Source organism: Lissotriton helveticus, chromosome 4_1, assembly GCF_964261635.1.
Source record: "Lissotriton helveticus chromosome 4_1, aLisHel1.1, whole genome shotgun sequence".
Classification (NCBI taxonomy): domain Eukaryota; kingdom Metazoa; phylum Chordata; class Amphibia; order Caudata; family Salamandridae; genus Lissotriton; species Lissotriton helveticus.
The window spans coordinates 1110257393-1110283433 of record NC_136063.1 but is presented as its reverse complement, the minus strand read 5'-3'; the positions used below and the strand labels follow the sequence as shown (position 1 = coordinate 1110283433).

General features: G+C 41.9%; 1 protein-coding gene across 1 annotated transcript in view; it reads left to right on the top strand.

Annotated features, from left to right (window-relative positions):
• Nucleotides 1-26041, top strand: part of LOC144828114 (dynein axonemal heavy chain 5-like) — a 1079012-nt gene that overhangs the window by 219660 nt on the left and 833311 nt on the right. The window contains exons 32-38 of the mRNA XM_078686235.1: nt 799-910; nt 1203-1331; nt 3276-3475; nt 12203-12356; nt 13601-13867; nt 17953-18081; nt 18188-18403. Of these exons, the coding sequence (XP_078542361.1) occupies nt 799-910; nt 1203-1331; nt 3276-3475; nt 12203-12356; nt 13601-13867; nt 17953-18081; nt 18188-18403 (1207 nt within the window). The remainder of the gene's footprint in view (nt 1-798; nt 911-1202; nt 1332-3275; nt 3476-12202; nt 12357-13600; nt 13868-17952; nt 18082-18187; nt 18404-26041) is intronic.

The window sequence follows — 26041 nt, the reverse complement described above, 5'->3', positions numbered from 1 at the left end:
GTGAGGTAAGGTTATGTGTAGACCAAAGAGGATTAAATAAATGTGTGGTAGTAGACAAATTACCCCATACCAGGAATAAATAATTTACTAAACATGTTTGGTGATTTTCACGTTAGATTTGGCAACAGCTTATCATCAGGTCTGTTTGCATGAAAGCTCAGTGGATTACTTGGCTTGTTAATAACTTCAGATGAAACATTTAGGTTCAAATGAATTCCTTTAGGACTAATCTCTGTTTCCTTGATTTTTGAGAGAGCAATGGCCAACAGTCTGGGTGGGCTACAAGTGTTTATGGTATACTGAGATGATATCTTGGTCTCTAGTAGTTTCATAGACAGAAATTGGAGTCTTTCTGGCACACTATGTCTAAGGATGGTTTCAAACTAAAAAAGGAACTAATTACAACTATCAGTTAAATGAAATGATTGTGACAGTCAGCAACCATCCACATTGAGAAAATCTCACCAGGGGCTGGCCTAGTGCCTGAAAATCACTCTAGGGGATGCCAATTCTCACTTGTGCTCACCAACCTCACGTTGGCTAGCTGTGTGCGTGAAAACTCAGCCACACGGTTGGCAGACTTTTGCTGGAACTCCGTGTTGGAAGCATAACACAGAGTGCACAAAACTCTTTCAACTCCTCTGGCAGAGCGTAATTTATCACCCACCCCTTAATCATAGAGACTTATTACCCAAACATGGTCAATATTCACAATATCATTAGTGGTATTAAGACATAACCTGCATTATATATGCCTTGCATTTTTCAGTAATCCCAAGCCACTTTCTTCTGTTATAGAACTCGTAAATTGCCAAAAGCCTTGAAGGAATGGCAAGCTTTTAACGACTTGAAGAAGAAGATTGACGATTTCAGCGAATGCTGCCCCCTGCTCGAAATGATGGCAAACAAAGTTAGTTCAACACCTCTTTTTGTTTATATTTATGTTCCTTTGCATGTTTCTGTGGCCAAGAAAGAATGATTTCAGGTATTTCATTATAAAAGATCAAGTTGCTCTCCTTGCATCAAGTTATGCCCTTGATCTGAAAAAGAAAATTACACTGTGATGTGAATTAATAAACAAATAAATGTATATATATTAAGAAATAATTGCTTCCATTGGTGGACTGCAGCATGACGTGTTGTTGAATTGTTCATCAGTGTATTACTGCCATGATTTTACTCCTTTCTGTTGATGTCAATAGGCAATGATGTCACGGCACTGGTCAAGAATCTCACTGTTAACTGGCCACCACTTTGATGTTGAGTCTGAGACATTCACTTTGAGGAACATAATGGAGGCCCCCTTGCTAAAATACAAAGAAGATATTGAGGTACTTACTTTACTAATGTATAAAGCACAAGTTATTAGATGAAAATGTCACCTTGTTGCTTATTTCATCAATATAAAGAAATAGAATTGTGCAGTAGAATATAGGAAACCTGTGAGAGCATAATGAGCCTGATTACAAGTTGGACCAAGTGGTATCACCAGGCAGAATACTGCTCTTCCCAGTTACAATAAAGCTGCTGTTTCCAGACCTGGAATTCCCGGGTTGGGAAACACAGCACCCCATAATATTTTGTGGCTGTAAAATACAGCTGGTAAAATCACTTCTTAGGTAATGCTTCTAAAATCTGGAACGACCTGCTGCAAGATTGACCTCAGCTTGTGACATCCTTGTTACACCACTAGCCTTCCACCACTCCAGCTGCTGTAACCTATTTAAAACATATTAATGAATCCTACCCTATTGGCCCTAAACTACCTAACACTCCTCAAACCTTGTCCATCTAGCTATGAATTTACCATGTTACCTGGTGATTAAAATGTTTTGGGAAACCTATCAATTGTTTTTCATTTAAGACATTAGTTTTCTTCACACATATCCAAGAAAACACTGGGAATACCGATATGGCCCTTGCTTCTAGCAGTAGACAGGAAGGTTGCAATTGCTATATTTTTCAGGGAAATTATTACTTTCACTAAAAAGCATGTACCGTGCTGACTGCCACCTTTAACCTCCTTCTCCCTAGAATATCCACCCATCTGAAGAATGAAAGAATTGGTGGCTTTTTTCTTGCTTTACATAATTTCTGATGGACAGGATGCAGGCAGTGTCCATGCCCGCCTTCATTTTCTCCAAGTTAATTGATCATACATGCCCCTCTCCTTTACTGCTCCTCTCAGATCAGAGTTAATGCTCTTGGGTTGATCCCTACAACAGTGTCCGGTGAGACATGGACCACAGTTTATCATAGCCGATCTGGCCATTGCACAACTCTGGCTTTTCTCCAGTTTGGGGTGGGTGGGTGGCTGATTTCTGTTTTGGATTGGTTGGCATGACCCAACAACGGGGCCGCTTAACAGAACTAATCTGAGATAAAATCCTAAACATACTACTTTTGGTATTCACAGAAGGCATGTAGTAGTGGTAAAGTAAAGACTCCTAACTTTACTACTACTAAACTGAGACAAAATCCTAACTTTATGACTTACTACTAAATGCCTTCAGTAAATACTAAAAGTAGTACGTTTAGGATTTTATCTCAGATTAATTCTGTGAATCGGTCCCAATGTCTCTATGACACCATTCTTGTTGTGGCCTGTTGCAATGTGGAGCTGATGTTTTCTGCCGGGGCTGATTTAAGTTTCCAGTTGAAATTCATGTTCATGTGTTGAAAGGTCACCCTAAAACCTGGGAATTCATGTGCCATGTAAGTGGCTACACACCATTGCAATCTTTTCTGGTCTTATTTATTACCACAGACAAGAGGTGGTTGTGGCTCGGGTGTTTCGTAATTAGACCACACAAACAGACTATCTTCCCTTTCACAAGTCCTCTATCCAGACATGGTTGTTAAGTGTTGTAGTAACAAATGGCACTGAAAATACAGGCACTTTTGTGATATTAGAATAAATAATTCTGCATTTGTAAAGCACAAACTTATCACCCCTAAGGGTATCTAGGCACTGGGGGGCCTTGCGGGAGATTAAGTGAGCTATTGCCCAGAGTCACATGATGGTGAGCTGCCGCTGGCTCTGGGATCAAACCATGACACCCGTCCACTGGAGTCAGCCGTTCTGGCTGCTGTGTTATGAATTTACTTTTCAATTTGTAATTTAAACATTTTCTTAGGTTTATTATCTATAGCATGAAGACTCTGCACTTGAATGTCCAACCTATCATTAGTCACCTGTTTAGTAACATAAGGAATGGACCCGGTGCGGGAACCTCTATTAGAAACAGCTAAATCCCAGTGTGTTTTTATTTCAGGATATTTGCATCAGTGCTGTAAAGGAGAAGGATATTGAAGCTAAGCTGAAAAATGTCATCAATGAATGGAGCTCACATGTCTTCACTTTTGCTCCCTTCAAATCCAGAGGAGAGCTGCTTTTGAAGGGTTCAGACACCTCGGAAAAGATCGCCCTAATGGAAGACAGTCTGATGGTACTGGGGTCTCTGATGAGTAACAGGTGATGACATGTTTTATCACTTTTAGAGACTGAAAAAGGGCACAATGTCCACTAATTGTAGCAGTTGGTGGTAGGCCAGTTCCCCTACTTTCTTATGTCCTCCAATGTAGACTGTCCCTTGTTGTGTAGTGTTATATTGGCAATAGAATGAACACGATAATAGGGGTCCAAAGTGAGTATGTGACCCAGTGGCGGCTGGTGACATTTGAAAGTGGTGAGGCGTAAAAGTTCATGATGAGTGCCCTGTGGTGAGCTAGCATAGTGAGTGAGCCAGACTATCATAACAAGGGCGTCTGGGCGTTCTCCCTCAGAACTTTTTTTACAAACAAGTGGGCAAATGGTGCATTTTCAGGCAAATTTGAGAAAGCAAGAAGGGTAATAAAGCAATTTTGAAACTGTAGTAATGACATCAATACAAATATTTCATATGATAGTGTCACTGGGAGCTGCTTATTCAGTATATTCAGAGAATTGCTAGGCTAACTCATTGGCCTGTTCACAAGAACACAGTGCATGCTTTCCTTTGCAAATTGCCACTGGTGAAGCACAGGTTTGCGAAGCACTGGAGAGGGAGGGTAAGCACTCTGGAGCTGGTCATGAGACTAGCAGCAGTGCTACCCTCTGCCTCACCCACGCCAAGGTCCATTCTACCATCCAGTTTTGAGCCTCGCTGAACATAAACACCACAAAACAACAATACAATCCTGTCTAGGTCATTACTCAGGTACAGTGCACACACAAATAAAGTGAAAAACAGAACTTTCACACAAAAAGATGCACAAAAGCGTAATTGGCTTGCCCACAGATCAACCGTGTTGTAATAAATTATGTGCACCTTTTATTTTCCTGACCTGAAGTTCACTCCAAATAAATTAAATGAGCGATTGTCATGAAATTAGAATTCTAAATCTAAAGTCAGAATACATATTGTTACCAACAGTTCTCACTTCTCAAGTCCCTCGCATTGATGTATGTCTAAGGGCTTACTAATAACCGTTACTGTCAAATGAAAACTCACTTTGATGCTTTTATCTGCTTGCTTTAGGTTTCAAGTGACTCATGGGTGTCTCAAATGAAAGCTGCTGTAAATAACTCCCTTCCTCCCTCCCCAGAGAAGTACCAAATTGAAACATAAAACTCTTAGATACTTGCCCTGTGCAATTCATGTTTTCACACCTCCTCCTCTAACCAGCTCCGCCCAAAATGTCCTGGTTGTAGCACTACCACTGTAAACAGATTATCAATAAAATAATCCTTTTCACCCTGCTCTGTCAAATCAACCAATCAAATGTAAACATTCACAACAAACTCGGAGTAAGTGTCAGTCCCTTTCACATGACTACGGCAACAGAAAGTTTCAATCCCACGTCCTTCTGAGATATCAGACAAAGGGAGGACTTGTTCTGCTCTGACTGCCACAAACAACATTCACATGTAATTTTTAGCAATAAAATTTCAGACTAACAAGAACACAGCAGCTCTTGGTTCCTGGAACGACAAAAAGATTATGCACAACAAGCAAAAACGAAATGGAGTCGGTCATCTGATGCGTAGTAGATCTTCTGCTAAGTTAGGGTGAATATACACACTACAGCTATTCAAAGGTACAGAACCATGCATTATAGTTAAACCAAATATAAAATATCTTGAGTACTTAAGAAAGCAATAATTATATATGTTTTAAGTGTTATACATAAGCTTGTCATTAGATGCAAACGACAACAGTGACACTGCACTGTCAGTTTTGCCGTGAAGCTATGGAACAGCAAGTTCTACAAATGGGACATCCAGAGTTGAAGGACAGAAGTAAAGTTCAAAAGACAAATCATAATTTGACAACACATATAATTAGTGCAAAAGTACTTTCAAAACAGACTTCTGCATAGACATAACACGGGAGTTGCAACCTCAGTGATATCGTAGGCAGAACAAGAATAGATAGAATAACACAAGGTGTGGATGAGCATGTGTTCTGAACACGTTTATGACCCACTGACTGCCCTGTGAGAAACGTGCACTACCTTCAGCTTCAACTCCAGTCAGAGGGCTCAAACATGGTCCACCCACAACCAGAAATCACACACACTTTGAAGCTATATGCTGTTAACAAAAACAATACTAAACAACATCCTGGAAAAACTAACCATGCCTAGGAATGCAAGTTTAAGTGGAACCACATAGGCGCACGGAGAGACTGTCTGCGTCTGCCACTCTGTCCTCTCCTCAGTGCCCACTGTGTGTCCATCAAAGGGCCCGAGGTAAGACCACTTCACCTCACTATAACAAACTCTTGAAGGCGCTATGTGCGCTCACCCGAGTTATGCGTACTTGCTAAGGGTGTAAAAGTGACCAAGTTTCATGTGCAGCTAGCAACAGCTTTTGGGGATGACATCGGCATTATCACAATCTCTTCCCATAGGAACCTAGCTCACAGTCCAGTCATTATCATCTTTTTTATGTGTTCAGAGATATTAAAGTGTACATGAATTGCACAGCCAAGACATTCGTTCCTTGAAAAACGTAGTAAACAAATGTTAACTGAAGAAATAATTTATTTATCCTTCAGCTTTTGGGATAAAATCCAGCATCAATGCTAGCGAAATGATATCAAAATGGGAACAACACATGAGGGTCTGATAGCAAATTGGCAATGAGAAATATAATTTAGATTTAGCTGATCTAGTTTAAGGGGACACATTTGCATCGCATTATTGTATTGGATGTTATATCACACGCCAAATATTTGAAAAAAATGTCCCCCATATCCAAGGAGTGAATATCTTAAATGTAGTTCAGAAGGGGACTGACTGATATGTTGGTCCTGCGGGGCATGAAGGAAGTTCTGGAAGGGATTTTCAAGGCTGTGACTCACAGGATATCAGATTACTACACCACACAGGGACACTGCGGACTCTGGGTCAAGCGAAGTGGAAAGGTCTAAGACCTGGGCAGAGGAAGGGTTTGGATGCAGGACCAGCACTTCACGAATTAATAAATCTGACAAAAAACAATCGTAGAAGATAAAAAGTAGTAAATGCAGAGAAGATAATCAGCAGTGTGATTACTGTAATCCGATCGCTACACTAGCATATTTACCGAGCCTCAACTGTACACGAATAACTGCAGAACCTCAGACAAAAGCAACTTCTGCATTCTACAGATATCTTATGTGCCAAGTGTAAAGGGTGAAACAAGTCATCAGGCCGCAAAGCAGTGTACTCAGAGCCACTGAAAAACAATCTGCACGGGAGAACATTCCAGCAAGGGTAATTAATTTTACTCTTGTATTCACACAGTAACACCAGCCCACGCTTTGCACTGAGAGGAGGGACCTCTTCGTCTGTATAAGGATTCAATAGTGTGCAGGGAGTCTTCGTCAGAGTAAATCTCTACAGCACGACTCGAGCCAGTATGCCTTTGAGCAAACAGCGCCGGGTGAATGGGCTGCTTGTGACATCTAATAACTGGGCCACCGAGGCCTGTTGCAAAAATAATAAAAGCAGGCAGGCTCTGCGAGAGAAACTCGAGGCTTGCGACTGGGGGGAATTCGGGCAGGTAACTCGATTAGAATGAGCGGGCAGTTGCGGATCCGCTCGCATTATGCGCGGGGGGGGGGGGGGCAGGAGGCAGGGGGGACGGGTGGGATTAAAAATAAAGTGAAAAACTTGAGAAATATACCTGACCGGGTCCGCATCCTCGCCGCCTCTGCTGTCTGCTCCTGGGCCGAGGTCTGGGTTGGCGCCTTCGATGTCTTCTGCGTGAGTGGCTGGTGGTGGCACTGGCAACCCCTCTCTCAGCCAATCCAGGCTGCTCCAACAGCGCCAGGATTGGCATGAGCAGGGACTGTCACCGCCCATAGAAGAGGCCCCTGGCCACTGGAAACCCTCGCTGGCTCTCCTAATGCAGGGCATTGCAGTGCGCAGGTTCGGGCTGAACAGAAAAGCGATCAGCCCAAACCAGAACATGCGCACTGGGCCTGCCCTGCTGCTCCTGTCACGCAGTCAACAACACAAACCCAACCTTGTAGTGCTGCCCCGCCCACCCCCTTCAGCGACGCATCCCGACTGACTCCACCGGCACGATTTCAACGAGGAAGAATGTGGCCATGCTGTGTTAGTGGGTCAACGCCCCAACGCCCCCAATGGACGCACCGCCACTGTTTCTACACTCTTGTTATTCGGAATAACAGAAAAGTGTGAAAAGTGAGTTACAGAAAAGAGTGAAAAGTGAGTTACAGAAAAGAGTGCTAAGTGTTTGGTAATCACATGAGAGCAGTTTGATCACATTCAGCTCATGTACAGATGTACAGAAATGCAGTGTTGTTCCATTGCTGCGATCCAGAAATGGAGCATTGAACATGGCAATACCGGGCATTTTAACTGCTACAGAATGGCGTAAACTCTTCTATGCATTACACCTTGCAAACTACTGGTAAACATTACTACCACCAGCCATTCCCTATGTATGTATACATAAGGCTTAACTGGGGGTAATACAGCGCGTGCCGTCAGTGGTGACATATTTACTCATTTGGGGTACTGCTCTTGAAATGAGGTCCTTGTTGATATCTTTGGCATACCAAGATACATGTAAATTGATACTTGTATAGCGCACTACTCACCCGCAAGGGTCTCAAGGCGCTTGTACGAATACCGCTGAGGAACCCATCCTGGCTTTCCCTGTGAGGTGTCCACTCCTGGGCACCCCCAAGGTGGAGGCTGGGCATCCTTAGCATTGTGGGGGCCGTTGTGGAGATTAAGCAAGCTATTGCCCAGAGTTGCAGAGTGGGACTCAATGATTGGAATAGGCACCGAGGCGAGAATTATCAGGTCCGTGGAATTTTGAGCCCAAGACCCGCCGAGGCGGGGAATTGAACCCTGGTCCCGGGCTAGACCTCTGCATCTGGTCTGCCGCTCTAACCATTGAGCCACACTTCTCCATCCCTATCCCCAAGTTAAGCCGAATCAGCAGTAGCCACTGAATACATGCACATTGCTAATTTACAGTGTTTGTTTATTCACCGAATTTCTCATCCGCAATGAACTGCTCAAACAAGACCTGTGCTGCTTTCTGCAGCTGTGACTGGTAATGTTTGGTGCTGTGCCATTGAAAATCATTCTTATAGTAATTGCCTGCCATGTTACCTTTGTAGTTTTAATAAAGCAAAAACAGCAAAGTGTCAAATTCCTATGGCATATGCAAAGGTTTCCCATTATCATCCACACTGAAAAGGTTTAGAGGTTTAGGAAGGCCTATGTATGTAAATCTGCAGTAGTCCATTCTTGAAAGGATCTGTGAGCTTGTTAACGCTCTCTGATTACCAGAGTTCAGTGTTTAAGCAGTTTTCTCTGCCTGTTCATTTGGCGACCCACCCCTTTGAATACCTCAAAGTCGAACAAGATCTCCGGGTTATTAACATTAACCCTAGCCACCGACGACAAGGCTTCATTGTGTCAAAGGTGGCTGTCCAGGTGAAGTAAAGTGTATTTTTGTTGGTTGCTGTTATCAATTTTTTAGCACACTGATTTGAGACCAGGTGAGGCAGAGACATTTCTTCTTCATTAATTGGTGAGTGTGCACCAGCCAGTTATTCCGACTCCTCAATGCGCCCTCCTTCCTGTGGTGGATCTGAATGTCATCTCAGTGTTTTTGGAACTCTAGGTGGTGTGACTTAATTAACTGAATTAGAAGGCATACACACATTTTGAATCATTCAAGTGACGATGAGGAGCACTGGTTCAGTGGGAACGGTGCAGCCATTTTAATGCTGCTATGGTTACCCCTATCCTTCCTTGCAAGACCCTCAAGAATAATTTAGTGGCCGTATATCATTTGTGGCATGAAAGGCTATGACAGATTAGGGTTGATAGGTGATCCGTTTGAAGCCACCTTCAGATTTGGATTCCTTTCCTAGTGTGAGATCTGAGGCTATATTGCCGGCCATGTATATTGCTATTGGCCCTTCTGTATGCATGAATGGTTTTTAGCTACCTCTGGAACAGAAATCTCACTTGGGAAGAGGAGGTTATACATAGTGGTCAATGGATAAATTAGTCTTTTAAGCCAGCTGTGGGTTTCTTCAAAGAGCGGTGCATTTGTACCATGTTTTAGAGCGGCTAGAACTCCATCCTACTAGAAAAGCATAAATAAATGCATGTATATGTGTAGCGAGGGTGGATATAAATAAATGTACCCCAAATGCAGGCAGGGTCCCTTGTGTGGATTCAATATCTTTATTTCCACTACTGTTTTCTCATTTTGAGCTAGGTCATTCAATTTGAAACCTGAGATGCATGTGGCATGGATACAACTATTGTGGTGAACAGGGATGATTTCTAGGGGAATCTTACAGTTGTGGATCGTTTACAGTATGAGGTTGTAGGTGATAAGTTTCTTATAGAGATTATTCAATACAATAAGAACATGCTTTTCAAACTCCAGGTCCATTATTTCCTGCACTATTTTCATCCACTTTTTGTTTTACTACAGTCAGGATCCTTTTGTCAGAGGGCGAGGTCTTGGTAAATAAGACTGCCCCAATGTAACATTTTTGATGGACCCTACAAGTCAGTCCTTCCCTCCAGCTTGTATTTGTGGTAGTCTCATTCTGGTTTCATCCCTATATTTTAACGATGGCCAATTCAGCTGTAATGTATCTGTTATCAGATTTTATTTCTGACTTGTTTTGGATAGGTGCATCCATATGTAGCATGACCATGATGCTTCTACGCAAGATGAATTTGAGCTGGTAAGAGCTGTCATACTCTCAGATATGATTAAATTAAATGGATATGTGAATATGTGCGTGATATCTTTAAGTCTCTGACATTGATATTGCTGCAGACTCCTGATTATAGCAGAAGTCGGTTTGGAAATATGCCCCCGCTTGTCATCTTGCATCATCTTCACAACTCACATTTTCAGTTCTCAAATTTAAACGTCAAAATGGGGAAAGAAGATCCTTTCATGTTTGGGTCCTTCCTTCTGGAATTCTTTCCCCTTTCACTTTCGTTCTGAACCAGTCTTTTTGAAATTCAGCAAGTCATTAGTCATGTCTTCCTCTGTCATCAGGTGTTTGCTCCTACAACTACAGCACCAAAAGCCTATTTATGAGTCATTGGGCGTTCATTAAAAAAAAAGTAGGGAAACGTGAGTACCATACATGGGTTGAGATTAAGCAGGGACGGTGGTTATTGTTCTACACAAACACTGGCAAATACTAGATTAAAACTAAGTCCAGAGTGTAGCCATTTTTGTAAATGTAAGCCTTCCAATGTATGCAAACCCTAATTGCTCCGTGTTCTTCATTATGTCAATTATTTGCTTATTCCATTAGTCTTCGGCCCACATGTAAGTAGCCTCCATCATGAGGTTTTCTCCATGTGCATACGTTTGTAGAATGGAGGCCATGTTGAGAGACATATTCAGGAAATGAACATGCATGGGCTGTAGTAGACTTGGGTTGCGTAGAGTAAGATCATCTGGCTGATGAATCTTTGATTGTCTCGTGTTTAAAGTTCTTGCTGAGTGTTCAGTTGATCTTAGTGCAGTAGAGGCCTCTCTTAAGGTTGTTGCAACATTGCTTCCTTTTTTGTCCTTCCTATTTCCAGAGTGGTTTCCAATACTTGCGGGCCCGCTCATTGCTGATACTCATGGAGGTGTCTTGGAATCGTATCTTTGTGAGGCTTGACGTATCCTGATATGCTCTTCTTTCAAGCCATGTGTCACCAAGGAATGCTTTGACTATGAGCAGTTGAATGCTGCTCCCACAGATGCGTGTTCAGTATTAGGGTGTGAAATCTAGCTAGGCTCTTTGATTTGGGGTCATTTCATTTATTCTGGATACTGAATAGCAAGGGATAAGTTGACAAGGACTGATTTCTGCTTTGTACCCCTTCAAATTTTGACCAGTGTTGTCGTGCCTGAAGTAGCACCTCTCATTTCATTCATGCTTCACAGTCGTTCAGCACTCCTTCAGATGCAGAGCTAGAACCCCTGTGTAAACCGCCTGGGGGCGTTTTATTCCAGAAAGATGATATTTTATTCAGCACAATATCACGTATTGTAGAAGTTTGATTTTGTACTCTATGTTTGTGGCCCCCAGTCCTGCCTGCCTGAATGGAACACAATATTATTTTATCTAGGTAGGCAAAATATAAGTATTGCTTTATAGTGCTGCTGAACAGCATGGTCCACTGGAAAAAAAAATTGGGAAAAAAAAATTGGGAAAAGAAAAATTGGGAAAAATATCACACTCTTATGTTATATCTAGCATTGCAATATGTGCCCTGGTCGTGCACTTCCTGTAATGTAAACTTGGCAATCAAAGAGCTGTATGGTAAGCCAGCTTTCCTAAACCCCAGTCCAATGCATGCGTGGCTGATGATCATGGCGTGTAGATGCATTTGCTGGAACAAAAAACATGTTATCATCCTTTTCTATAAACGATTATGGCCATCTATGGCTTTGATGTCTCTTTACATGATGAAGTATCAGCAACATTTCATTTTCTACTGATTACAGGGTACTATCAGCAGGCTGCTGCTGATTTTTAATCGAAGTGCTGTCTTTCGACCCAGTCTCTCAGGTGCCCTCTGCAGAGAATTTTATTTTTAGAGGCAATTTGGCAGAATTGAAAGAAGAGAAAATACTCACTAGAACAGCGTTGTACTGCGTTCGCATGGGCTTTTTGACAGAGTATGTATTTTCTCTTCTTGATTGAAATAGGTACAACGCGCCCTTTAAACCAACAATTCAGCAGTGGGTGCAGAAGCTGTCAAACACCACTGAGATCATCGAAAACTGGCTCACTGTGCAGAACCTCTGGATCTACCTTGAAGCCGTGTTTGTTGGCGGGGACATTGCAAAGCAGCTGCCTCAGGTTTGTCGTTTTAATAGTCTTCAAGAAAAACCCTGTAGTGACATCCACTGAAAACCGGTACCCTATAAAATATTACCATGGAAACAATACAGTAAATGTGGGAGTGGGGGAGGGTGAATTGCAATGGACCGGGTATGACCTACACAGGTGTGTAAAGAGTGGGGTGAAAGCGCGAATGTGGTTTTCGGCACTTCCTTCCTAAAATAGATAGAGCAATGCTTTCAAAGATAATAGCAAAACAGTTGTGGAAATGGTCTCTTGGTAATGGGTTTCTTGTTAATTTCATGTATTTTAAATTCTTTCAAGTTGAGAGGTATGATGCACCTGTAAGTATAACAAAAAATAAAGTATATGTGACTAGAGAGAGCTCCACATCGTACATGGACATGGGTCAGAAAATAGCTGCACCGCTCTATCAGCGACAGTGGCCCTGACAAAAGAGTCCTGACTTCTTACCACACTCTTCCTGGGGCTCACATAAAGATGATTGCCAATGCCATCCACTCCCGGGTTACATTGGGTTTCAGTTCATCTTAGTTTACTTGACCCAGACCTGAAGGAGCTGAAATAGAATTCAAAGCACATCCATCCTGCTACTTGTGAAATGTTGTCAGAAATCCAATTGAAAGATGATACGATTTTTGAACTCCTTCTTTTTAAAATGCCCACATTGGACCAAAGCAAGAGGTTTACGATATCATTATTAATATTATTCACTGCATGTGGGCAGCTACTTACAATTGTGACAATTGGAACACAGCGTATAATTTATGTTGCCCTCAGTTGGCTTTTGTGAAGGTTTTGTTTATGAAGAGGACCCTTAGGGATTAGTTCTTCTCCCTCTGAGGAGTTTGGAGTGCTCAGAAACATTGATGGTTAACTAAACTCTCTGTTGTTCAACACCAAAAGTCTCAAAATGTCTCACAACAGCCTTTGTCTGAGCACAAGTGCTACTACTGCAAGGGAAGTCTATTTGGGAGCACTATGTGACTGTCATAGCAGGACAAGATGCCACTGTAGTGTTTCTGCTGTTACTGTGATTTTTATTCCTCTATACAGTCACATATGCCATTGCTGAACCTTGGTGTTGTCGATGAAGCATGCATTTGTTACATTAACTTTGCTACACTGTTGCAAAGCTTCTTAAACTTTTAGCTCAAGAACATTTTAACAATGCCATGTGTGATACTGAACTGTGTTTTGAAGGAGAGTACACACTGTAACCTTGATGGACCATCTTGCAGGAGGCCAAAAGGTTTCAGAACATTGATAAGTCCTGGCAGAAGATTATACAGCGAGCTCACGAGAACCCGAACATTGTCCAGTGCTGCGTTGGAGATGAGACCATGGCGCAGCTGCTACCACACTTGTTGGAACAGCTGGAGATGTGCCAGAAATCATTGACCGGCTATCTGGAAAAGAAGCGCTTGGTGTTCCCCAGATTTTTCTTTGTCTCTGATCCAGCTCTATTAGAAATCCTGGGCCAGGCATCAGATTCACACACCATTCAGGTATGCAGTACTTTTAAAAACAATGGATATTTTAACACAGACTATATACTTTTTTGTGCTCCACAGATATTCTGCCTCCAGGAGTGAAACAAAGAATCATATGATTTATGCTAGGTTTCCTCTAATTGTACCAAAAAGGTTCAAATATAGTCTGTCATCCTATATCGATCTGTCGCTCCAATCCGATTAATGCTCCTTTGACCTTCAGAACTTGTCTCTTTTGAGTGAAAGATGTATTGAAGCAGTCCTTGGGTTAGGTATGCAAGCTGCGCTGGTCGAGAAAAACAAGCAGTCTGTTTATATTTTCATCGTGAGTGGAGTTTAGCTCTTGAATATTAAATGCTTTTTCGATTTAATTTCGTTGGCTCGAACTGCTTTGCGTGTGGTTTTTTTCATTGGTTTGCCCTCCTATGACACAGAAGTGTTAATTAAAAATAAAATAAAAAGATGATGTCCAAAATTAAGCCGTTAATTTTGTAAAATATGCTCCTAGTTAAAAAAAAAACACATTTTCATTTCGACGGAGATAAAAAAGACCCCATACACCAATTTAGTGTAAAACAACCTGATAATACAAGTCAATACTTAACCAGCGTAAAACTACATAAAATGAACAATTTTGCGCAGATTGCATCAACTGTGTCAACTAGTGCAGTTCATGTAAATCCTTTGCAAACCATGTAAATAACATTATCTGGCTGTCTATGGTACCTAAAGGTTACAGTTTTATAATTGGATGCAACTCAGCTCCCACAATGCTCAAGCTAAGAAATTCACAGACATGTGCTCCTTTCATTGGGGCAACCCTTAGCTCTCCTTTTGTAGCAGGCTTGAGCATTAAGACATATCACTATCCCCCCAGAAAGCAGACAGAAATGAAAAGACATATACATAAAATTGAATAAAATGGACAATGGAGTCAGGCGTAATGGAAAAAGGAAAAATGTCCCTTTGAAAAAAATGGCAAAGGCATTATGTTAAAAGTTGATGGAAAGTGGAAAAATATCGAAGAATGTCTAAATGTCTTCTGGAGTTGCAACTTGGACTTAGGCATATCAAGTTGTCAGCCCCCAAGTGCACATGGTCTGATTGAATATGCTGGTTGGGCCCAGTAAATATTCCTTCTTCCCACTTAGAAATATTTTTGGAGCCAGAGACACCCGTCCAAGTGGGCTAGACTTCATGGGAGATTAGGATGAATTACTTTGGCATTAAAAGAAAGAGCAACATTAGGTAGTGTCGCTACTAAATGAGATTGCACATTACCTGGATGTTTTCTCCTGTTTTATTCTAATCTGGAACCCAAAAGTATTGAACATATGTTATGTAAATCAGGGACATGTCCTATAAGTCAAAGCTTTTAAGCAAAATGCACTTCGTGAAGCACTCTTCTATGCTGGCTTCTCACAGATAGTCTCAGAATTTGCACTCTTATTGTTACCATTTAGATGGCATTGCACCCCAATATGTTTATATCCTACACCTCATCAACAAAACAGTTAACAAATATCCTGTATAGTGCTTAGCAAACCTCATTCATCACTGGACAGTTCTCCTCTTCCATCATCACTCGCTCTCAAGGGGGAAGATCCCTCAGCAAGATTCCCACCACAAGGTTGGTCCAAACAAACACGTGGACCTGTTCAGGAAACTGGCTCACCTAAGTTCTTGGCATTGGGACTTGTGACACAACAATTCAACCAGGGCTGTTAAAATGTCTGTATGCATCCTGCTGGAATCCTACTTGTCATGGCAAGCATGGCAGCTGTCATACCTTTTACCTTCCTAGGCAGTTCAGAAGAGTCGATGAATTAAGCACAGGTTATTAAAATAATTTATTTGCTTGCTTCAAACGTTTTCATGCCTCACAGACTTCCCCCTTTTCCAACACCATGATCTATTCCCTGTGCCCTCTGGCACAGAGGTTCCCCTCAGAGCCACCTTGAATCAAAATCCAACTCCACCTAGTTAACAAATGACTGCACATCAATCTCAGATTACTTCCCGTGTATTTCAGGGGACCCATTGAAACCTGGACCAGATGCTGGCTCAAGTGTGATCATTCAGAGGTGAAAGTGATGAATATTGCTCTAGTTACTTGATTTGATTTTGATACTGATCACAGTCTCAAAGTTTCAAATATAGAATGAGTTTATATTTAACATTTTGAGATGTTTCTGGATCATAGCTGAAAGGGTCAGCTCTTCCTCTAAGGTGGTTGAAAATATGTTGTAATGTTGGGATAAATATCTAGCTCCCAATTAAGTAAGTTACTTGAGGTCAGCAATACGGATTTCTGAAACATTTACCATTACGTTACGGGAAAGTAATTACAATATTGTATTAATCTCCAGTGGCAGCTCGAGGTTTGTCAGCTAAGTGACGGCAGTTTCATTGTAGCGAGGGGAGACTACACATGCACATCTTTTTGTCAGAACACATGAAGCTGTGCCAGTTTATTAAATCCCAGTCCACAACAAAAGTTGAAATTTTAGAATTTCAAAACTTAAAATATCCAGGAAAAACAAACAGACATGTGGAATTTCTTATGGGCGATAAATGGGAAAGCCATGAAGGGGTGATTCTGAGAAATGGGAAAATCATAATTGCCTTTTAACGATTGAATGGAAATATTATGTAAAATCAAAATTGCAGCGAGCGGGCAATAGATTAAAACAAAAGCACACCTTGCTTTGAATCATATTTAGTTGTCATTTTGCATTGGAACTAAAAATCCTGTATGTCAATTTACTTTTCTAATTTTCCAAATATCTTGTGCTAGTAACTCGGGTTAATTTGAAATAATGCTCTGAAGAATGGTTATGTTTTCTCTTGTGATATCAACTCGTTAGACATAAGTACATATTTTCTTTTTCTATATCCACAGTGCAGAAGGTCAGGACCAGTTTGATTCAAATCTGTACTAATGTCTTTTAATGTATGAATCTGCAATCCGATGACATTCTATGTCACTCCGCTGAACCTAACACTTTACAACAGCTATAGCTCCTCTCTGCAGCACTCCTGTAGAATATTCAGGGCACCACAGTCTTTCTCCACTCCATGGCTACTGCTATGTGCCTTGATAAAGATGATGAATATTACAAGCCAATTATGCCTTCTTGGCTTCAATGACGAGTGATATTAACTCTTATATTTTATAAAGTATTGCATTGTTTTGCAAAACATTTTGTCTAATTCACCAAACTGATCTTTTAATGACATGAAATTAAACAAAGGACCCAAAGTTGTTACAATAATACTGTGACATAATTAAGAAAATAAAGACACACACGGCCTGATTCACAAAGGTAAACTTTACAATGTTTTGCTATTCGCAAAGATTTAGTAGTAGTATTTTTACGAGTATGGTGTCTCCAACATTAAGGACCTATAATGTTATGTGCGGAAACTCCTTACTTGTTAAGCTACTACTCGTAAATTCCTTTGTCAATAGCAAACTGGGTGGTGACAGTCCGAATTTCCCTCCCAACTTTTCATCCTATCACCAGTGCCTTTCTTCATAATCACTTAGTAAAGGTGACCCCACTTTTCTCTGTTGGCTAATGTCAGTGTTTGGCCTACCATAAATGTATATGCTGGAATTGTGCTTATTGTAACTATGCATGACACATCTTCACTAATTCTTCTAGACTCTCTATGCTGCTATGATATGGACAAGTCCACAGTTGTGGGCTATAGATCGCTTTGCTGTTTTAGCCAAATGACAGGCAATGATTTCTGAGATCCATGTTCCAAATTTCACAAATGTTTTCTGCAGAACCGTGTCCCACAGATATTTCTACTTTTATGGTAAATGTGCACTGGCCTCCTGGGCACAGCAATACAGTGCACTTCAATGAGCCTTATGGAGTAGTGGATTTTATCTGGATCGGTTCCTTGACTGTACATTCTTGTCTTGCCGGGATCCCAAATGAATGTGTAATATTATTTTAGGTCTCATACAATTGCCCCAGTGTTTTTATCGTTTACTTGTATCCAGGCATCTAAACAGTGTTTTCCTGTACAGATACCCACCTTCTTGTTCCAGTTGTGCCTAAAACTATGTCCTTGATTCTTTTCAGGCTCATCTGCTCAGTCTGTTTGACAATGTTAACAAGGTCGGCTTCCACGAGAAAAACTACGACCAAATTCTGCACTTTGAGTCTCAAGAAGGAGAAAAGGTCAACCTTATCGAGACCGTCAACGCTCAGGTAAGTCAGGATATGCTTCCAGGAGTCATTTCTTCATGCGAAGGCTGCAGAAGGGTTGGGAACTGTGATGTGCTTGTCTGAGAAAACACCCTGTTTATCTTACCAGGGCAATGTGGAGCTGTGGCTAGGGCTCCTGCTGAACGGGGTTAAGAAGACGCTGCACACAATCATCAGACAAGCCTCCTTGGCCATCAGCGACTCGGGGTTCAAACTGTACGACTTCCAGGCCATGTTTCCTGCCCAGATTGGCCTGCTGGGAATTCAGATGATTTGGACCAGGGATGCGGAGGAAGCCCTAAACATTGCCAAAACCGATAAAAAGGTAGTGTTTCTAAAACCATTCTATACTATGCGGTAATTTAAAATCTTTTCTGAGCTGTTTTTACTGTGTAAGGGAAACGTAATAGAAAGAAAAGTGTACACACTGTGTCACTGGTACAATCTTGGAATAGATGCAATGAGTACAGCAGTGAATCCAGCACACGTGGCTTGCTGTAGTGACAAATTGGTTCCAGTGTGTTCTTTTTTTCTTTGGTTCTGGCTTCACGGCCTGAACAATGGAATTCTTGCATCCTTAACACCCAGGAGAGCTTGGTCTTTCTTTGTCTTGCCGGTTTTGTATGTTTGATGCTGTGGAGTGCCATAGTATATATTGGAGGAATCTTCATTTTTCATGTACAATCACTCCTGAACAGTCATGAAATATATGATGTCTTTGACAATGTTGCATTAGAGCAATGCTTTTATAGTTTTATTGAACTTGAATGATAGAGCCCCGATTAAGAGTTTGACACTTTTTGAATTAATTTGATTGAGTATGTAAAGGGTTTTGAAATGTATGTAGGTGTTGATGATTTCACTCTTATTTTGTTTATGTGGTTTTGCAAAAACAATATTAAACTAACAGCATACAAATTAACTACAAAACACTGGATGCCCACTGGATGCACATAGATACATTACTCATCCGATACAGTGAGACCCAATTAAACATTTCCAATTGAAAATCCAATGGAGAAAAAATAATACCAATGTTATGGTAATGTAATGGATCCTGATGTTTTGTTCCTCCCGGAAACGTGGCTTAACAACGGGTCAGATCCAGTGGTCATCCAGACTTTGCCGCTAGGCTACAGCATACAAAGACAAGACCGCCCATTAACTAGAGGAGGAGGTATCGCTATTATATACAAGGATACCCTTAGCTGTCACGTTAATGAGGGATTGATTTATGACTGTGAGAGCCTTGTTTTCACCATCAGCTTCTCACAGACATAGACTTTTTCAGGGGCTTTAATTTAATGCCCTTGGAAATTTTTTCTCTGATCTTCCCGAAAACATAGCCACCTTAGTAAGCTCCCGCTCCAATTTTTCTATATTAGGAGATCTGAACATTCACTTTGACGAAGTCTCCTCTCCCGACTCCGAGAAAATAGTGGATAACCTAGGAGCCCTTGCGCTTAACCTTATAGTGAATGGTGCCACCCACCTTAAAGGGCACTTACTTGATCCTATTTTTACTAATACCAATCTCATAGCGGACAGCCCTATCCCCTTACCGTGGACTGACCACTACCTAATATCCTTCTCCTGGTCAATACCTACTAATAAACAACCAGAAACGCCCCAAAAAAAGCTTTGACGTAACTGGACTAGGATCCCTTTGGAATCCTTGGCAGAGATCTTGAATAACACCCGACCTCCACTAAAGGGAGATACTGAATCAGCCAATCGGGAGGTCAATGACTGGCTGGAAGCCTCTCTTGATGTGGTGCCCCCCAAAAAACTTAGGAAAGTTAGGACAGGTTTAAAGAAAATAGCTTGGTATACCCCCCACCTCAGAGAACTTAAACTTAAATGCAAACAAACAGAGAGGCAATGGAGGAAAGATTTCTCAAAAGAAAAGAAGCAAATCTACAGGGAATCGATAAAAACATACAAACGGGAAATCCGCAAAGCCCAAGCTAAATTTTACGAAACATAAATTTCCACTGTCGCCAATGCCCCGCGTGAAATGTTTAAAATCTTTAAAAACATTACAACCTTCGCTCCTTCTGCGCCTCCCACAGACAACACTCTCAAACACTGTAATGACATCGCGGAATACTTCCACACTAAAATTCAGTCGATCTATCAAAGTTTTCCTTCACCCACTCTTTTACAAAACTCCCCTCTGATAAACTCTGTCAAGAACCAGTCAGGAACAGTTCTAGAGAGGTTTCCCCCTATGAACCTGGAATCCTTACAACTCCATTTAAATAAATTAAAATCAGGCTCCCCAGGAGACACGGCCCCTCCCAATGTCCTCAATCAACTGGCACATACAATCACTCCCACCATCCTAGATCTTATAAACTCATCCTTAAATACCGGTGTGGTTCCATCTGCTTGGAAGCAAGCATTGGTTAGAGCACTTCTAAAAAAGCAGGAGCTGACCCAGAGGTCCTTTCCAACTATCGCCTCATCCCTTTGCTGCCCGGAATTGCCAAGATCACAGAGAAACATGTGAATGCTATACTCTCTACACATCTTGAAGATAATGGCTGCCTGCACCCGACACAAACTGACTTTAGACCCCATCAGGGCACAGAGACAGTCCCGATTGCAGTCACTGAGGAAGCCAGGAAAATTATGGACTCCGGAGGATCAGCTGCCATTCTCCTCCTAGATCTGAGTGCAGCCTTCGATACTCTAAACCATCATCTGCTTATCTCCAGGATCAGAGAGGCAGGAGTATCGGGGGTTGCACTGAGATGGCTGCAATCCTTCCTTGAAGGACGGTCATTTCAAGTATTCAAGGAGAATTGTACCTCCAAGAGCATACCTTTGAGTTGTGGGGTGCCACAGGGCTCATCCTTGACCCCCACCCTTTTTAATATTTATATGAGCCCTCTGGCAAAAATAGTTGAACCATTTGGAATCCAAATCGTCACCTATGCTGACGATACCCAATTGATAGTATCCCTCAACCAACCAGGACAAAACTCCAACAATCTACCCAAATGTCTCAAAACAATCTCATCCTTGATGGAAGGTTCTTTCCTCCAGCTGAATGGAGCTAAAACTGAACTGATGCTTTTGGGTAAACCATTCCCAGAACGAGCCACTGCCTTGTGGCCTAATTGTCTAGGACGCTCCTCTCCCCAAAGATACAATAAAAAGTCTGGGAGTATGACTGGATAACAAACTTAATATGAAAATCCACACACAGAAAGTGGCAAGCTGCTGCTTTGGACTTCTAAAAATGATGAGGAAAGTATTCCCTATTCTATCTAGGGAGACAAAAAAGCTAGTAGTCCAAGCAATGATTCTCTCCCGCTTGACTACCCCAATGCGCTCTATACTGGATCTCCAAAATCCACTATCAGGAGACTCCAGATGGTCCAAAACTGTGCAGCTAGACTGCTTCTCGGCATTCCCCGCAGAGGATCTGCCCGAGGTCCTATAGCTTCTCTCCACTGGCTGCCTGTTGCAGAGAGGATCCAATTCAAGGCCCTCTGTGTCACCCACAAGATCATGACCTCTAATTCCCCTCAAATACTTCAGTCAATCATTGCCCCTTATCTTCCCAACAGAACACTTCGTTCTGGAAAGAAACGTCTGGCAACCATTCCGAGAATCCGTAAAACCAGGACTGGAGGACAACAATTCTCTTATGTGGCCTCCAAAAAATGGAACACCCTCCCGGACCAGATTCGTTTGGAAGATAACCATCTGGTCTTCCGCAAGGGGCTGAAAACACTGCTATTTCCATCCAGCTAAAGCATGCACTTACAGATCTGTTCACCAGCGCTGAGAGGCCTCTTGGTAGCCATGCGCTTTACAAATACCTTTCCATTCCATTCCATTCCATTATTGTGCTGGGTCATAAAGCCTGCGACTGTTCCTGTACCTTGCCTATGAGCAGCATGCATGTGCAGTTGGATATCAAGTATGTACCAGTGTATAAGGCACCAAACTGGGACTACCTGAATTGTTCTCTTCACCTGACCGTATAACTAAAAAAGACATAACTTGGATTAAGCATACTTATCGGAACATTCTAGAAGTGGAACGTGAAAACCTGGAGTTAGAAAAGCCATGTGTTAAAGCTAATTATTTGCTGACTACTACATTGAAGATGGAACCCTACTTAAATATTGTCACAAGGCCTTTCCATCGCTACTTGTTGGTGAGGTTCCGCTTTAACCTGATACATTTAACCCTGGCAGATTACCCCTCTTGGGGAAAACCTGAATTGGTAAAACCATGTGCCTGTGATAACTTTTCACCACAAAATTCCATGCACTTTGTAATGTTCTGCGAATTCTATTCTGAACCACGCAGGAAATTTTTAATCCCCCTGCTAAGAGAGATGGGTTTCGTCCAAGTTAGGCCGGCACTGATCCATTTACAAATGCTTAGGAGCACGCGAGACATTTTTAGCGTGGCCAGCTTCCTGGTGGCCGCTGTTAGGCTTAAAAATAGAAGGGGCGGTCGTATGAGTCAACTGTGATCGTATATATTATATTGATATTTATGCCACCCTCTATCACTGACAAGATTACACATTTTTTTAAACTTTTGTACCTGTATGGATTTTAGATATAATTGTTTTAATGTAATAGAATGTCATTTTAACCTTTTTAAACGTTTTACATATGTTGTATATTGTCCTTTATGATTTTAATTAATCGAATAAAGTGTTTTGACTGACTGACTGACTATAAGGCACCAAAACAAAACCATATCTGCGTTTCCCCAGCTTGAAAGACACAATATTCAGATGCGCCTCTGCTTTTCACTATCATGTAAATTATCACACTTATTCCCGTAATGCTTCTGAATGTAAAGGGCAATAGTCAGGCCGGGCCCACATTGTCCCAGTAAATGAAGAAAAAATGACATGCACGTAGCTACACTGCCCAGTATGTATAGTGCCTTAGACAGACCTAGTGTACCTTACATACTGAGATACCGCCCCCTGTAATGCTACATTATGTGCATCAGCACGCTCAATCAGGCTTCTAATAGTTTATAACCCCTCCATACCTACTTAGACACCACTGTGTAAAGCTCCAAAGCCAGACTCACTCCCATATTACCGCAGGAAATATGAATTATAACTACCAGGCCAGATTCACATTGCCCCAAAATGTAATGTGCTGCTATATAATCCCTACCTCCACTCTCCTGCAGTCTATCAAATAGCTATCAACTAAATTGTCCACGAGCCAAAGACCTTTCCTGTCAAACTGTCGTAGTCCGGTGCGCTGCTCTACTTCTGATGTTTATATCTCCACATACACTTAGCCGGCTGAATTGTGAGTCGACAAGAAGGCATCTTTCAGGGCTGTTATATACCGCCCTTCCTTGCCCAAGAGCAGCCACGAGAACTCAGCCTACTAGGAACTCACCCACAATCTCAGTTGGCGAATCGAGCACTGTACAAAGCAAGGTTTTACTTTCTCCTCCACTCTGAGGGGTGATAGAGCGCGCGAGGTCACCCAGCCAATGATTCCGCCGTTTCCGGCTTCAGGGCCCATATACTTTCAATTCACACTATTCATTGACCAGGCGACTTCACGGGCTGCTACCAATTGTGTGTGTTCCCTACTTGTTATGACTCAGTGTACCCGACTTACCATCCACCGACACGGGTACCTATGACTTCAATGGATCAGGGGCCTAGCTGTAAAAGGAAAGGCAGCAAATGCAATTTCAAAATGACATTCAATGTTGTTTAAATGACCACGGACAACTGGAAGTTTTAAAATGTTTATCTAAAGTTCGTTATCATCTAACATCAGATATACAAGAATGAGGCAATCAATAACCAAGATAATGTAAATTATATAGCTATAGAGAAATAACGACAGGGTAACCATTCAAATGCAATATGGAATGCAAATGGGAAAAATACTATATAATCTCAGAAATGTTTTAGCATGGACAGACTATGCATGGGTAACTATAGGAGAGCCTATAAAGAGTAACACGCTAAACTTAAAGTGAAGGGACCTTTAAACAGTCTAGGTAAGGAGGTTCTAGACCATATCAGAAAATTACAAACTGCAATGCAAAATATAATCTCTAAAAGGTAGGGTGACATGGGAACATATCATGAAAAATATGCAAATGACTTTACATTTCAATAGTTTGCGGCAAAAGCATGGAAAATCAACATATGCAAAGGTGTCACTTTATTGTAGCAAAAGGTAGAAATATAGAAAGGTGCAAGTTTTAAAGAACTTAGAGCAGTATTTACCTAGACTGGTGTGGAAACCAAACCCTGGCCACGGGTCAGTTAAGGACAGGAAACCCTCAAGGAAGGATACCCCTCAAAGGACAGCAGGTGCAGAATGGACACCCCGGACAGGACAGGATACCCTCAGATTAGGAATCAGGACAGGACCTCAGGACTGGACAGCAAACCCTCAGGACAGGACCGCTCAGGACAGGACCGCACCCGCAGTTTGGAAGCAACGCCTGCACTCCACCCTCTCTGCAGCTATCGATCAAGACCCCGATTAGGGTCAACGAACTCCCAGCAAAGTGCTTCGCCAGCACTTTAAGGTTCAGTAGAACCTTAGTCTATGGTCAATTTCGGACAGAGTGCTCCGCAGCTCTCTGTATCTTCAGTCACCTATTGAGTACGATGGGTCAGTGACAGGTCAGCTAAACCAGACAAGTCGGACAATTCCCTAGGTAAACCCAGGGTAGATATACTCTTTTGTGACGGTGTACCACCCCCCAATGTTGCAAAGTGTCAGAATCCCTCAATTTGGATTGGTCCTAAGGTAGGATTTGGGTAACACACCAATCAGAATAGACTATTTAGATGCTTCATTATCATATTTGGGTACCGCCTAGCAAGATTGGGGTTCCCATGAGAAACTGCACAGAAATACAATGACAATTGTACAAAGTAACAGAATGGGGACACATGATTTCGTCCAGCCGAGTTTTGCAGGTCAGTTCTCAGGAGCGTCTTGCCCATCCCTGCCAACTGGCGGAGTTCCATCAGCCAAGGTTGTCGGTGCCCCAGAAATCGCACATGCGTAGAAGGGACCTCCAAGATGGCTCTCGGCACAGATAGACCCCCATTCCCCGTGGTACATGAAAAGTAAGCGAGAACAAATTAATACATAGAAATAACGTTATGAAATCACATCACAGGGTTGTACTTTCAACTTATCATCATAACATATACTTATGCAGTCTAAATGTTAGCTACATGGATACAGGCACAAGAGCAGTGGCACAAGCAGTACCACATGATGGGCACAGCTATGTATTACGCATGCGCATAAATTTCCCTCCACTTCTGCAGACGCGTCAGGACACGTGAGTGTGGCTGACGCATGCGCAGTAACTAAATACAAGCGGCGGCCATTTTATAAACACGGATTAAAGTAGTTAGGAATACACAAAGGCAAGCGTCTCAACCCTTATTCAAACTTAATATAAACATTAGTAAGACGTACACTTATTACTTTGTTACACATGAACGAGGTTCTTGAATACAGCAAGGTCGCAAATATGCGAAGCTTTGCTTCATCAATCCCCTCTTTGATGATATTTACTATCATCACAAAATATATGGAACCAGATGCCAACTTTCTTTCACACTTTATACAGTTCTATCTCTTCCAGCAATCGCTCCAACTTCTCTCTTTCAGTTCTGGTAGGGTGAGAAGTGTTCACCTTTTTGTATATCTGATCATTCACTTCCTCCAATTCGATCTCATCCACACTCCGTTTCAACCCTCTTGCATTTACCTCGTGCTTTTTGGTGCGCTTGCGGCATTTACAACAGATAAAAATGAGAAATATGATAAGACCTATAATTCCAATTGGCATCAGTATCTTGAACAATAAGCTTTTACCTACGCTAGCAAGCCAATGACCTACATTTGAGAGACCATCTACCAGTCTCTTCCAGGCACTATCAACCTCGAGTGGTCTGAGTTCCTTTGCC